The sequence below is a fragment of the Armigeres subalbatus genome, chromosome 3, assembly GCF_024139115.2.
Source record: "Armigeres subalbatus isolate Guangzhou_Male chromosome 3, GZ_Asu_2, whole genome shotgun sequence".
Lineage (NCBI taxonomy): Eukaryota > Metazoa > Arthropoda > Insecta > Diptera > Culicidae > Armigeres > Armigeres subalbatus.
This window is the reverse complement of record NC_085141.1, coordinates 427,702,842-427,718,984: the sequence shown is the minus strand read 5'-3', so window position 1 is coordinate 427,718,984 and position 16,143 is coordinate 427,702,842. Positions and strand designations below refer to the sequence as shown.

At 35.0% G+C, this 16,143-nt stretch overlaps 1 protein-coding gene across 1 annotated transcript in view; it reads left to right on the top strand.

The window, feature by feature from the left end:
* Positions 1-15,153, top strand: part of LOC134227471 (dual specificity protein phosphatase Mpk3) — a 116,191-nt gene extending 101,038 nt beyond the window's left edge. Inside the window, exons 3-5 of the mRNA XM_062708987.1 lie at positions 12,414-12,606; positions 12,677-12,812; positions 13,043-15,153. Of these exons, the coding sequence (XP_062564971.1) occupies positions 12,414-12,606; positions 12,677-12,812; positions 13,043-13,584 (871 nt within the window). The 3' untranslated portion in view covers positions 13,585-15,153. The remainder of the gene's footprint in view (positions 1-12,413; positions 12,607-12,676; positions 12,813-13,042) is intronic.
* The last annotated feature ends 990 nt before the right edge of the window (positions 15,154-16,143 follow it).

The following is a 16,143-nucleotide window of genomic DNA, read 5'->3' as shown; positions in this document are numbered from 1 at the left end:
TTCAAGTCGGCCCTTTGCACCACCGGAGGTGTACAGGATTCATAATGAAAAATAATTTTTTAATCTACAGATTTAAGTTCAATACCAACTTGAGTCGAGTCAAGTAAAGTACAATACACTAAAGATGGCCTGGTTGAGGACGGAATACTTATCTGTAAAGCAATTATACGTGGTGGAAATAATTAGAATAGCAATAAACTCGTCTTATGATAGTTCATAAATGTTGTTAAGATGGAACTCGCCAGAATTCAATTTCAAATCTACTTCAAGTGATGGTGTCTCTAAGACAATGTGTTAGTTGATTAGCTTGTGAATTTTAATGAGGCTTTATCTAGTAGATTTAATCTACTAAGTAGAATAATACATAAAATATTTAACTGATCTTTGGAATTCGTCAAAGGCAAAGTCCCATTCAGTCGGACACCTAAACCTGTAGGTGACTCGCAAATTATGTATGGTGTGGTACATAAGCTTTTGTGAAGGTTTGAATACATGCCCATACATGGTGTAGGCAAATTATTCCAGTTATGGGATTAGTTAAGTAGCACATAAACTATCTTAACAATATTTATTTTTTTATTTATTAAAATCAACCAGGCCACTTATTTAATCAGTTTTCTTGTTTTTTTTTTTATTTGTGCTATTAGGACAGTTGACTTATTTGGCAAACCAATTTAGCAAAATAATTAAATTCCTACTGTGAATGCTGTTGTAGGGATGTTTTATTAATATAATTCATGGACGTTCCATTCAGGAAAGCAGAATTTAGGTTGGTTGTGACCACGGCGACGCTTTCCAGTCACCACAGTAAATCTTCCAATTTTTCTTTAAATTTTTAAAACTCAGTATTTTTTTCCTAATTGGCTTGGAAAAATGTTCTAAATTTCCAAGAGAATCCTCTAAATTTCCAGGAAAAAATCCTCTCATTTCCTATTCCGAAGTTCGTCTGAATTTCTTGTATTTTTCTTTATGTATTTCCACCGGAAATTTTTCTGCATTTTTAGGGAATTTTTTCTTTTGAGTTTCCACCGTAAAAATTTTTGAAGCTACATGGAAGTTCTTATGAATTTCCACGGGAAAATTTTCAACAACAAACGGAAACACGACTATCACCAAGTATACATTGCAACGATCTATAATTGGTTATTTTATGTGCGCAAGCCGAAAGTGTTTTCCTATTGAAAATTGGAGGGATCGGGACTCAAAAGTTTCGTTGCTTTCTGTTTCTGTTCAGAAATAATGGCCAAAATACTATTTTTTGTACAAAAAGCGCGTAAAAAGTCAAGTTATTTTTTGGCACCTATTCTCAACCGACAAGTTGCAAGTAGTTATTAACTGCGAGGTTTCTAAGCCAGTTACCATTACCTAAACCATTTTTGCGTGGAAGGGAAGTCGAGACAATTTCCAAACCTAAAATTACCTAAGCCAGCACCGCGAATCGAACCCAGCCTCAGTATGGTCTTGCTTTATAGCCGCGCATCTTACCACTAGGCTGAAATTCCTCCAGATATTCCTCCGAAAAGTTTGCTTAAAAAATTCATATGAAATTACTTTAAGAATTCTTCCGGAAATTTCTAACGAAATTTCTCCGAAAATTCCTCCAGAATTTCCATTACGGATTTCTTCAGAAAATCCTTAACGAAATTCTTTCGGAAATTCCTTATGGAATGCGAAAAAACGAAAAAAAAAATGTTTCAGGAATTCCTACGAAAATTTCGTTTTGAATTTCTTCGGAGACTCCTTAAGGAATTCCTTCGGAAGTTCCTTTAACAATTCATCCGGAAATTTCTTAAGGAATTCCTTAAGAAATTCGATTAGGAGTTTCTTCGAGCTTCTTAATTTTCGAAGGATTTCCTGCGAGAAATTCCGAATGAATTTCTGAATAAATCTACGAAGGAATCGCGGAGGCTTTTCGGAGAAACTTTTAAAGAAATTCCTAGAGATTTTTTTAGATTGTTTGAGGAAAAAAAGCCTGAGGAATTCTCAAATGAATTTTTGGAGGAGTTTTTGAAGAAATTCCTGGAAGGTTTTTGAGGGGGAGGCAGAAATTTCCAAATGAATTTTCGAAGGGAGTTTCGAAAATAATTCCTGTTGGAACTGCTTAAAGAGTTTTTGAAAGTATTTCTAAAAGACTTCCCAAAAGAATTCCTAAAGGTATTTCCAGAGGAATCCATGCAGCAATTTCCGAAGCAATTTTTGAAGGAATGCTCAAAGGAATTTATGAAGAAATTCCTAATAGAATTTCATAGGAAATGCCTACTGGTATTTCTGAAGTAATTTCTAGATTTCCCCAGGAGTTCCGGGAGAAATCTAGATTTACAATTGCCTCCATAAGTTTATTTGGAGATTTATCCAGAAATTCTCGCGGGCATTGCCTCAAAGAGTTCTACAAAAACTGCTCCGGAAACGAATTCCAGAAAGTCTTTCGGAAATACTTTCAGGTATTCCTTGGAATATCCCTCAGGATTAAGATCGAACTTTCCTCCACGCATTCCTTCAGATATTTGTTTAGGAAAATCTTGGGAAAATCGTTAAGGTATTCTTCCGACAATTCCTTCAGAAATTATTCTAGAAACTTTTCTGAAATTCCGTGCAAAGCTCTAGGACGAAATTTCCTTAAGAATTCCTAAACAAGTTCCTGAAGGAATATCCGAAGAAATTCCTAAAGGATTTTTCAAAGTAACTACTGAATAAACTACCGACAGTCTTAGATTTATCCGAAAACTCCTTTGGACATTCCGTCGAGACTTCGTTCAGTAATTCGGATATACCTTCTGAAAATCCTTCGTAAATTCCTTTTGAAATATCTACGGAAAATGTTTTGGGCGTTTCTTTGGAAATTGTTTCTGAATTCTTCCAAAAATTCTCTAAAATCTCCTTCAGAAATTCATTTACGGATTATTTCGGAAATTTCTCTCAGCTTTGGAAATTTGCTTAAGAATTCATTCGAAAATTAATTTATGAATTCCTTCGGAAGATACTTTTAGGAATTCCAACGGGGGTTCCTTTGCAAGTTCCTGCAGGAATATTATATGGTTTTACTAAAGGAATTTCCCAAAAAGAAAAAAATACCTATATGAATTTCTGCAGAAATTCTCATAGGATTTTACGAAGAAATTATTAATGAAATTTCCTAAGAAAAGTCTGTAGGAATTTCCAAAAAAATCCTAGTTTCCTCCAGAGATTCCTTCAGGAACTCCACCAAGAACTTTTTTGGCATATTTAAACAAATTTCAGGAAAAATATTCAATTTGGATGGACATCGTGCGGAAATTGCAGGATATTGCAATTTTTATCCACTGAAGTCGATGTTTAAACGGGCGATTCGTACCGTGTGGATCGAAACCGCGTGAATCCAAAAATCTGGAATAAAATTGATTTTTTCAGCCATTGATTTTTTTATCAACGCCGATTCACGACGCCGCCGCCGATAAAAGTCAACGGCGCGCCCCCGTCAAGCCGCTGCCGCCGCCGGGGCAAAAGTCTGTGTGTCTCACTTCTGACTCCCATTTCTCATTTATCACTTCTAACTTCTAACATCTCTCTTTTCGCACTTCTCACTTATCATTTCTCACTTCGCACTTCACACTTCGAATTTGTCACATTTCCTTTTTCAATCCACGAAAAGTTCTTCTAAATTTTAGGAATAATTATTCTGGCAGTCCAAGGGAAACTTTTCGGAATATTAACCAGAAATTCTTCAGAGACTCTATAGGAAAAATCTTTAGGATTTCCCCGACAAATTATACGGAAATTTCATGGATAAATTCTGAAAAATTTTCGGCGGAAATTTCAAAGAACTAGCGCACTATGGGGGAACCAACCCCCTCTACAAGCGAGCCAATTTGGGAAGAAAACGCCTCCCCCACCCAGAAATCTTCTGGTGGTTAATGGACGACCACAAAGAAGAGGCATTCAAAATAAGTTAGAGGTTTTGGGATAGTTCAATGTTCTATGACAGTTACGTGCAGTGACGGGAAATGTCATGGGACTTATTCGCTAATAAGTTATTTAAAATTGTGTTTTTTTCATATAAACAAACATGTACCGTCATAAATATTTGTCCCATGTTTGCTTGGATTTCCTATGTACATTGAACAGTTATGCGTATAACGGCAGCGTAGCCCTTAAAACACACTATTTATAACTTTTCTTGATAGGACACTGCTCTAAATCTGAAATTGGCGGCGAGAGAACCGAATTTTATTTCAAATGTAAAGTGACCAGATTTTTCTTGGGCCAATCCAGGACACCATATGCATTATATATTTTGAAAGCGTACCAAATCGTCAATGAGATTTTCGTCAGCCTATCAACCTACAACATGTAGTATGATACTGATCGCTCGATTCCATAGAAACAAATTCCACAAAATCTTTGTTTTTTCCCAAACATATATGAAATAAGAAATGATTTACAATTTAGACCCCGTGGCTGTACGGCGAAAACGAAACATTCTTCGATAAACGAAACATTCTTCATAGGTCTACTGAATGTTGTCCGTTGTCCATTGTCTTATATAAGGCTCCAACTAAACGACCGCCGTTGATTGACGGTGAAATTTCGCATGTTTCAAGCATTTCTTTATTATGAAATTTTTTAGATTTTTGCAGATTCAAGAATACTCCAGATTTTACTCATTTTCTGATGTCCCATTTTTTCTAGATTCTGGAGCTGGCCTAAACTTTTCAGAATATCACTAGACATTTTTAATTTTATAGGTACTTAGATAATAAAAATCCTTAATATTTTCACATTCCAGTTCATTAAAACGACTAAGATTTCGGAGATTTCTGCGTTATCCAAAGGCTGAAAAATCAACTCAACTTTTGTTGATTTTTAAAAAGGCTGGGGATCTTTGATAGTCCACGGATTTTGCTCCAGTCTATTTAATAGTGGCGGGAGTGAAGAGATTTCGACACGAAAAGTATCAATTATTCCCGATGGCCCCATTTAAAATTACTGAAATAATTCAAATCCTCAAAACATACAAAACTTTTATCTCTTCAAGCACAGTAACCCTCTAGATTACTAAATTAATGATTTCGTGTGCGTTACTTCTACGTGAAGTTAAACGATTTACAATGATATGGAAATGCTAATATCATCTTCCAAACTTGGACGTACATGTTCATGATAGCATTAGAACTGTGCAGAACTACGGAACTATCAATTCTATACTTTCGCCTCTAATGCTATCATGAACATGTACGTCCAAGTTTGGAAGATGATATTAGCATTTCCTCTAGATTAGTTAATTTCATCGTTTACAGATTTTCTAAACATCCCATTACCTAATTATTCCATAGATTTCCCAAACATTATGTATTTATCATGAAATGCGGGACGTTTTCCGGGACACCTGGCAATGCGGGACAGGTAGGCTGAATGCGGGACTGTCCCGCACAATCCGGGACGTCTGGTCACTTTATTCAAATGACATTAATGTCATGACATTCCGTGATATTTTTTTAATTTCGCTCTCATGCCTCACAATTTGTATTTAGAACAATCTGTTTGACAAAGAATTTGGATCTAAAGGATCCTAAAGCATTAAATGTTAATAAAAAAAATCCGAATAGGAAATAACTTTTGAAAAAAGGTATTAGCAAATTAGTAATCGCAATCCCATGACAATTTTTAAGTGTATCAGATTATTTCACCTAGCGGTGATGGCGCTTTTTCGTGCATTTAAAAAATAGTTTTTTTTTTATTATAACTAACATCCCATAGTCCAATCTAGCCAATTTTTAATAGAAAAAAAAATGGGACAGAATTCTGTGTTGAATGCAAGGATAAGTGCCTAAAAAATGAGTGAGAATTTTTCATGTAAAAAATGTATTTTGGCCATAACTTCGAAGCCCATCGTCCGATCCGGCCAATTTTCAATTGGAAACAGTGAGATAAAAGTTTGCGTTGAATGCAATTTGTTGCGAGCAGGATAAATGCCCGAAACATGAGTGACACTTTTTTACGCGATTATTCCGTAAAAAAAGTATTTTGGCCATAACTTCCGAGCCCATAGTCCGATTCCATAGCCAGTTTTCAATAGGAAACAATGGAACGCGTCGAATGCAATCTGTTGCGAGTAAATCGATTGAGGATAAGTACCAAAAAAGTGAGCTAGACTATCTGCACTTTTGGAGCGCACACACACACACACAGAAAGAAAGGCAAAAACTAATGAAAAAAAAAACAGATTCTTCGGAACAACAACAAAGCAAATTCCTTCGGATCATTTTAGTCGAAGCATCGTTCTTGATGCGTATCATAAAAGAACCCGGGGAATATTGAGGAAAAAAAAGTTCTTCACTATCAAAGTTGAAATTGTTGTTTTTGAGAAATTTTATTGCATTCGTATTTTTTGAATTTTTTCCGCAGTGTACCTATTAGATGTATTAACAGAAGAGAAAAAAACATTTAAAAAATTATTTTTAAAAAATGTTGAAAAAAATATTTTTTTGTAAAATTTGATGAATTTTTTACCAATTTCTGACTTTGACACCTTATATCTCTGGAGCTAGTGCACCTAGAGACTTCAAATTTTGGATTTCTCTTAATTAGAGTATTGACAATGGAGAGAAAATATTTAAAAATGATTTGGAAGACATGACATTTTCGATTAATGACCGCCCGAAATCCTATAGTGATAGCGGTGGATGAATTTTCCATAAGGGACCTTTCACAAATTACGTAACGCTGAAGGGGGAGGGAGTAACACACATTTACGATAAAATTCCAATAAACTTCTAATTTCGAAGAATTTCTAATATAAATTTAAAAGAATGTACACTTGATTTTTTTTTCATAGATTTTTTTAAATATCCTATACACGGAGATTTGTAAATACACATTTTATGGTTTAAAATCACCCACCTTCAGGAGCTATATGAAGCTGTCAAAAAAGTGGGGGATTTTGAAATTTGCTAAATGGGTGGAAAATGCCCACCTTGAGACAGCTCTGTTTTGTGCAGAGTATGGGTGTTTTTCACTCGTTAATGGTTGAAAAAATACTTAGCACTTTTTTATGCTTGTGCAGCCTGAGTGAAGAAAAATTCCGTCATTATTTGAGCCAATTTATTTTAAATAAAGCGTTTAAGCTACTGCTTCTTTTCAACTAAATATTAGCCTGGTATGCCGTTGTCAGCAAGCCTGAAGGTAAGTGTTTCTGAGTCTAATCCAGATATGTATGCTAATACCAAATATTCCAAGAGAGATAAAATGTTGTGCTTTCCGTAGATTACACCATTCCGGACCAGTTTTTCAACGACGGCATAACCCATCAGAAAACATAAATTATGTCGGAATATATCCGAAGACGATATCCGATAGACGATTCGATATCCGAAGACAACTGAATTACCGGAATTACCAGCATCCGGAAGGATTTGAAGGGCCAGTGGTTTTAGTTGAAAAATGTTTTAAAATAGCTAATGTAAAGCTTTCATGTATATATCTTACTATAATGAAGTAATAAATAAATTACGTTTTGTTTTATGAAATTTTAATATTTCGATTCAATAATTTCTAATAAACCCTAGGGTTTTTTGAAAATTTCTAATAAACCCGAGCTCGGGACTGCAAAATCATTTTGCCAAATGGGTATTTTTCACCCATCTGTATAGATTTTGCTTTCTAGAAGGTGGGTGAAAAGTAAACATCACTTTTGACGTACAAGCCTCCTACCCACTTAGGCACCTTACCCACCTTATGGGTTAGTCCACTTATCTCCAAGGTGGGTGAAAAAACACCCATTTCTGGGTTTTCCCATTTCTCCGTGTAGGGGAACTTTTGCGAATTTTTAAAGGAAATTCTTCTGTTTTTCCAAAGTAAATTCTTAAAAAAAAATCAGCAAAACAAAAATTTCTTTCAGATTTCCGAAAGAAATTATTCAGAATATGCCATTAAAATACCCAAGAATTTCCAATAGAAATTTGAAAAAAATCCATCTGAATAACCAAAACCGACGTGGAAATTACGAAAGAATTTTTCCTGTGGAAATTCCTTAAAATTTCTTAATCATTTCATGTGCAACTTTTCCATGGAAATTCCATGGAGAAAAAAAAATCAGTATAGATTTCAAGCAACTATGAAAAAAAATGGCTTTACGAAAATGAATGATCTCCCGATTATTTTTTGGAAGAACTTGTGGTGAAAATTCAAAACAAAATCGTGAAAATTCTAAAAATTCATTCTTTGAAATTCCAAAGATTTTACTGATGATAATTCAAAAACTCTTCGGTGGAGTTTCTGAATAATGCCCCAAAGAAAAAAAATCCTTGGGAAACGCGAAGAATTTGTGATAGAATTCCCAAAGAACGAAAAATGGGAATTCCGAATAATTTGTAAGTATTGACAAATTCTAATGCATTTCTGGTCAAAATTCAAAAAAAAATATGCGGAAATTCCATGAAGTATCCATTGGAAATTCATAGGAAATTTCTTAAAAGTTTTGAAGTGTTCTCCCTGAAAGAACTTCTCATGGAAATGAAAAAGAATTTCTCGTGATGATTCGGAAAAAAAAGTTCAAAAGAATCTTCGGTAAAAATCGGAAAAATCTTAGCTTTTTATTTGTATTTCTTACGGAATTTGTTTGAATTTACAAACAGAACTCTCTCGGGAATTTCTTCGGAGTTTTAAGGAAATTTTTTTGGATTGTACACTGGAGATTGATAAGAAAATTATTTTGAGCTTTTTAGTGGAATGTCTTCACTTGTCATAAGACGAGTTATACAATCCCATTGAATTCCACCACTTAATTGTATCTTGACAGATACGTATTTCGACCTCAACAGTAAGGCCGTCTTCAGTGTCTCGTACGAGTCAAGTACGAGACACTGAAGACGGCCTTACTGTTGAGGTCGAAATACGTATCTGTCAAGATACAATTAAGTGGTGGAATTCACTGGAAATTGTTTTGTTCGTAGTAATTTCCAAGCCATTTTTTTCAGAGATTCAACGAGAATTGTTTAAAAATCATTCGGAATTCTTCATCAGGATTGTATGAAGTAATTTCAAAGTTCTTACAGGAAATTTCGATACGGGATTTTTCCTGAAAATCCACAAGAAATTCTTTTGAAGTTTCTTCTTAAGATTTTTCCTGATTTTTTATAAAAACCGAACTTTTACGAAATTGTAGCAGCAGTGCACAATGGGGAAATTCGATTCCAAAGGTGGAAAAAATTGATAACTTTCTTCACGAACAACTTACAGAAGAGATCAAGAGCTTATTCGAAAGGGAATTTTGCAAAGAATTCAGTGAGTGCTGTTTCATGGACGTGGAACGCTTCTGTATGTAGTTATCGAGCTCGTTTTGCCCTAATGCCCCATATATCGCGAGTTTCCAAACTATTTGTCATTTTATCTTTAAGACATTGTTCTAAAATTGTGTTTATCTCTTCACTGTGGATCCACAGAAGCGCACTGAATATATTTTGTTGGTAAAAGTTGGAAATTTAAGGGATTTTGGGGTCAAATAAGCATCAAAGTGCATTTTATGTGCAATTTTCATGTATTCTGTAAAAATAGAAATATTTACAGATAAGTGTTGATATTATTGTCTCAAAGTGTTGAACAGATATTGACAAACGTTTGCCGAACAAAAATTAATGAAATAAATCGTTGCACAAATGTTTTATTTGGTTATTTATTGAGTAAAAAACGATTTTTAAAAACTTTTGAATAGCACCGATGCCAAACATTTCCAAACCATACCCGATCGCACAACTAGACAAGAATAGTCATATGTTATGAGTCTTGATGGGATCATAGATAGGAGGTGATGGGAGATACACTTTTTTACCTTTTTGCCCAAATTCCCCTATGAAGCAATATAACTCAATGATTCTGAGCAAGGAAATGATGTAGTATTGTTAATTTAATTGATATTTTTCAATGATATAATTAAAATAACAAATAATCATATAATTCATTAAAAATATTGAATTATAGGGGATTTAGGGGTCATACAGCTCATTTAATGTAATTTTTTATTCAAAATAGCATAACATTTTTCACAGACGACGCACATATAAGATAAAGGGCTTATTCAAGAGGGAGTTTTCCAAGAAATTCAGTGAGACATCTTTTATAGACGTGAGACACTTCTGTATGTAGTTATTATGCTAGTTTTGCCCCAATGTCCCATATATCACAGTTTATCAAATTTTTCGTGCTTTTATCTTCCAAGTATTGTACTAAAGATGTGTTCTCCTCTTCATTATAGATCAATAGAAAAGCACTATACATATTTTGTTGGAAAAGTTGAAAATTTAAGGGATTTTGGGGTCAAATAATCATCAAACTGCATCTATGTGAATTTTTCATGTACTCTGTAAAAAATAATAATACCCAAAAAGTCATTTGCACTATATTACGTCGAATGATCATTTAGGGTTAATTTACGGTGATTTAAAAACTTGTAAGCATTGCTGTAGCTCTACATATGGTCAATTTTGGCGAAATCTACAACCTATTGATTATTCAGATATTTACAGATAATAGTTTATATTATTGTCATGATTTTTTTTAACAGAAATTGATACCATAAAAAAAACAAATATCCATATATTACATTAAAAATGGATTTTTAAGACATTTTGGGACAAATAAGTGAAAAAAATCATTAATTATGTATTTAAAAATCTAGTTGTTATCTAGTTGTGCAAACGGGTATGGTTTGGTATGGCATTTAAAAAATCGGGGTTTACCCAATAAATCACAAAACAAAACACTTGCGAAATGATTTACTTCATTACTAATTGAAAAATGAAAAATTCACGTAAAGTGCAATTTAATGCTTATTTGACTCCAAAATCCTTTAAATTTTCAACTTTTACCAACAAAGCATGTATAGTGCTTTTCTATTGATCTATAATGAAGAGGAGAACACATCTTTAGTACAATACTTGGAAGATAAAAGCACGAAAAATTTGATAAACTGTGATGTATGGGACATTGGGGCAAAACTAGCTTAATAACTACATACAGAAGTGTCTCACGTCTATAAAAGATGTCTCACTGAATTTCTTGGAAAACTCCCTCTTGAATAAGCCCTTTATCTTATATGTGCATCGTCTGTGAAAAATGTTATGCTATTTAGAATAAAAAAATACATTAAATGAGCTGTATGACCCCTAAATCCCCTATAATTCAATATTTTAATGAATTATATGATTATTTGTTATTTTAATTATATCATTGGAAAATATCAATTAAATTAACAATACTACATCATTTCCTTGCTCAAAATCATTGAGTTATATTGCTTCATAGGGGAATTTGGGCAAAAAGGTAAAAAAAAGTGTATCTCCCATCACCTCCTATCTATGATCACATCAAGACTCATAACATATGACTATTCTTGTCTAGTTGTGCGATCGGGTATGGTTTGGAAATGTTTGGCATCGGTGCTATTCAAAAGTTTTTAAAAATCGTTTTTTACTCAATAAATAACCAAATAAAACATTTGTGAAACGATTTATTTCATTAATTTTTGTTCGGCAAACGTTTGTCAATATCTGTTCAACACTTTGAGACAATAATATCAACACTTATCTGTAAATATTACTATTTTTTACAGAATACATGAAAATTGCACATAAAATGCACTTTGATGCTTATTTGACCCCAAAATCCCTAAAATTTCCAACTTTTACCAACAAAATATATTCAGTGCCCTTCTGTGGATCCACAGTGAAGAGATAAACACAATTTTAGAACAATGTCGTTAAGATAAAATGACAAATAGTTTGGAAACTCGCAATATATGGGGCATTAGGGCAAAACGAGCTCGATAACTACATACAGAAGCGTTCCACGTCCATGAAACAGCACTCACTGAATTCTTTGCAAAATTCCCTTTCGAATAAGCTCTTGATCTCTTCTGTAAGTTGTTCGTGAAGAAAGTTATCAATTTTTTCCACCTTTGAAATCGGATTTCCCCATTGTGCAGTGTCCTGATGCAAAAGTGGCGACCGCGTGAGGCCAAAAACCATCGGCGACGGTGGCGTGGTGCGGCGGAAATTTGTTTTTATATCGTGTGTTACGTTCCAAAACTCTTTGTGGAAATTATGAATGGGGTCGTAATCGTTTAATTTTGTTTGAATGGAAATAGGATCTAAAGATGCGCTTTTCGTTCATTGTTTTATTGATGTGTACTTTTCACACCGCTATTGTAATTCACCAAGAGCTTTTTGAGTAAAAAAATAAATTTAAAAAACCACCGCCCCCCTTCCCCTGGGTAATTTTCTAGAACCAAGTTACTGCAATGGGCTTATTGTATCCAAAACCATTCAATACCCAAGAAGCCTTAATTTAATTGCAAAAAAGATATTTTGTCGCAAATGGCCGAGTGTTACAAAAATCCAATATGTATGTTAAAATATTAACGTTCTTCTATCTTTTCTCCGCAGATCGCTCCGCATATCGATTCCGTTCTCGGACTCAGCCTGCAGCAGCAGCACCGAGTCGTCCGACTGCGAAAGTACAACGAACTATCTCGCCGAGCCGGTCAACGTCGAGCCGGTCGAGATCATGACCGGGCTATTTCTTGGCAATGCTTCCCACAGCGAAGATCTTAAATCGTTGAAAAAGTACAATATTAAGGTAAGGATCTGGAGCGTGAGCCCTCTGCCGATCAAGTTGCACAATCTTACAAACGAATCTTTCCTTGCAGTATATTTTGAATGTTACACCAGACTTGCCAAACGTATTCGAACGTGATGGGCATATAAAATATCTCCAGATACCAATCACTGATCATTGGTCACAGGACCTGGCTGGGCACTTCCCCAATGCAATAAAATTTATAGGTAAGTATAATAATAGAGCATAATAGAGCAGATGTCGATAAACTCAAAATTTAATCAATCAGGCAGAAACCTTGGGAATATTTTTGATGCTTCGAAAGACGCTCGAATATTATTCACCATTAAATCTTCTGTAAAGAACAAAAAACACTTTCGATATCATTGGTACAACTTGTAATGACATAGACGTGTCTTACAATATAATGTAATGTATGTCTCATTCATGTTTTCAGACGAGGCCCGTTCAAAGGGTGTTGGAGTTCTTGTTCACTGCCTAGCGGGAGTCTCCCGGTCGGTGACGGTTACTTTAGCCTACATCATGTTTGCCCGCGCACTCAGCCTGAATGACGCATTCTCGTTGGTACGGGCCCGCAAGCCGGATGTTTCTCCCAACTTCCATTTCATGGAGCAGCTGCACACCTTTGAGCGCCAGCTGAACCTTGACGCCAGCCATCGAGCCAAACTGCTTCCAGGTGTTTCCTCATCAGCCTCGGCGCCTTCCTCTTCGTCCATCGGTGGTGCTTTCCCTTCTTCCAGCGGATTGAGCCTGCAACGCAACTTATCCAGCGAACAACCACCAGGATCACAGGAAAGAAGCGGCTCCGGCTCAGGACCACGAACCCACATGGGGAAGTACAGCTGCACCTGCTTCGAAGTTGAGTGCAAATGCACCCAGGCAGCTATTGAACTGCTTGGACCCTTCAGTAGCGGCATCTCCCCGGACTCCGGCATTGAGTTCGACCGGTGGACGCCCAGCAGTAATACGCCTAAATGAGGTTCAGCCGTAGGGAAAACATTCACTCTTCCAGACCCAATCCAGATACTGCCAACCGAATCATCGTCTTCGCAGCCTTCTTCGACGGGATCGCAACTGTCTCCAACTTCCGAGCAGTAAATCGCAGCAACCGAGATCTGAGAGAGATAATGTTTTTTCTACAAAGCCATATTGAGAAAAAAATCAGGTTTGACCTTATACCTACCTACAATTTTTGCAACAAAACAAAGATTTTAATGTAATCAATTGATGTTCGATCCCTCAAAGGAATCCATAAAAAAACACTAAATTCCATTGTATTTGAATGTGCACAAGGATGGAATAAATAACATTCCTTCCCTAAGTCACCATTTGGATCCACTTTAGAAATCGATCCGCGTAGCAACTCATGACGAAGCGTTCAAATATGATCGACCAGCTGAAAGCTGCGGCACTCAATCGCCAGTAATTGTTTTTGGGAGCGCTCGTTTTGGTCTACACGTGGATTATTTGTTGTTTTCATTGATGAATCAATGAGAGAGAGACTTACAGTCGCAGTTTTTTGGATCGTAATTTTTCTTGACGTATTAAAGTCAGGGCAACCTAAATAAAGTTTAATCGTGATTGAACAAAATTTGTAATAAGATGCAACCTTTTTTTCTAAAACCACAAATACAAGTTACATACAAATGTTTTAACAATAAAACACTACAACATACCTACATTTAAAAAGCGAGTAAAACTAGAAAAAGCGGAAGTTTATCGCTGTATTTGTATGATAAGTAAACTCAAACTACTAAGTACGTGAATTATATCGCTTTTCAACTGTAACTAGCAAAATTCATAAGAATTAATTGCCACATATTTGCGGAAATGTACAATTTACTAAAATAATTAGACTTTTAGGTTGAAATAATTAAAACTTATTGAATAAAAATCTTATTGTAAAGATTATTTTAGGTTTAGAATAGGTTAGCTATGATGGAAAACTGAAAATTAATATTATCTATATATTAACATAAAAGAAATAAATTTAGTAGGTACTCATGCGAAATATTTTATTTATGTTGATCTTTTTTATTCTTGATTTAATAAGTTAATGAGTTTTATTTTTGCTGCTATCCTTAGAGAACAAGTGCAGCTATCGCCAAATTATGAAAAGGAAAAACTACAAACAAATCCAGTTGATTAGATGTTTATTGACTAACTTGTATAATTAACTCAAACAACAAAAAACACTGTAACTGTTGGTTTTACACAAGTTGATGGGAGAACAAAAGTCTAATGAATTCAATTAAAGTCATGTTAAAACCAAACAAAGCTAAGTAGAACCGATCTACGCTTCACAAAACTACAGAAACAAATCGCATAAAATATTTGAAATCACACAACAAAATACTTTTACTCAAAGTCTAAATGAAATTGTTCCCGCGTACCATATGGAATGGGTAAAACTCACACAAATTCATCCGAGCAGGCCGAAGTTGTTTTTTTTTATTTCTAATAAAACTTTACATGATGCTATATGAACAACTATGAAAGAGGAAACATTATAGAAATATATTCACGATATTTATGTCAATAGTAAAATGGTTGCAGCTTATTGAACCTATCTTCAAAATATCCGAAAAGTTCACCATGTAAAGGCTATAATAATATAAATATTATAAATATTATTCATATAATTAAAAGGCAGCTATCCAGTTGGAGTTATTTGCAATTATTCTTTTTTGTTTTTGTTGCAATTCTGAACTTAATCGGGCATACCGAACCAATGGCTAGAAGGAAAGATTGTCGGATGTGTAATTTTCGTATGTATTTGGGCTGAAACCCTCTGACAAATTTCAAATCAAATGTGCCAGCTTATGCAACAAGCGATGGAGCTGAAAATTTCAGAGATTGATTTTCTCGCCCAAAGGCACAATCCTTGAGGTGTGCTCCGAAGAATTCGACAACTTTTTTCACCCGATACAAGGCGGATGTGAAATAATTTTCGATCGAATCAACCATAACTACTCAACATTATCAATAAACGTCAATATGTTCTTAATTTCCTGCATTATATGTACCTATGTCAACTATTTCACATACTGTCAAGCGAAAATTTTGCACGCGAAAAAGGCCGATTTTTTATGGTGACATAACTTAACAACCTATTCAACATTGTCCACCGATTGCTAAGATAGGAAAATTCTGCCGGTAATTCGGATGGTTCGGCGATTTAAAACGGCTCACAAAAACACTTCCATTTTGCTCAAAGTTTGTTTTATTACTCAATTTGAATTGGTATACAGTATTGCTGGTGATGATGATAGTTTTCTCAGCCCTTATAATTTCGTCGACAGTAATATCGTAATATCACCAGACACCTAGCCCTTGTACACCTTACAATCGATATATACGCTCATACTCTCTGGATCCTTCTATAACTGCTGAGTCTGTTGAGCACGTGATTTGCTGGCCACCAGGTTGACATAGACCTTCCCACTCGAAGTGATGCTACGTACCTAAACGACAGCGCCATAGGCCCGCTTCGAGGCATCCGAGAAACCATGAAGCTCTACAGTAATAACCTCTTTT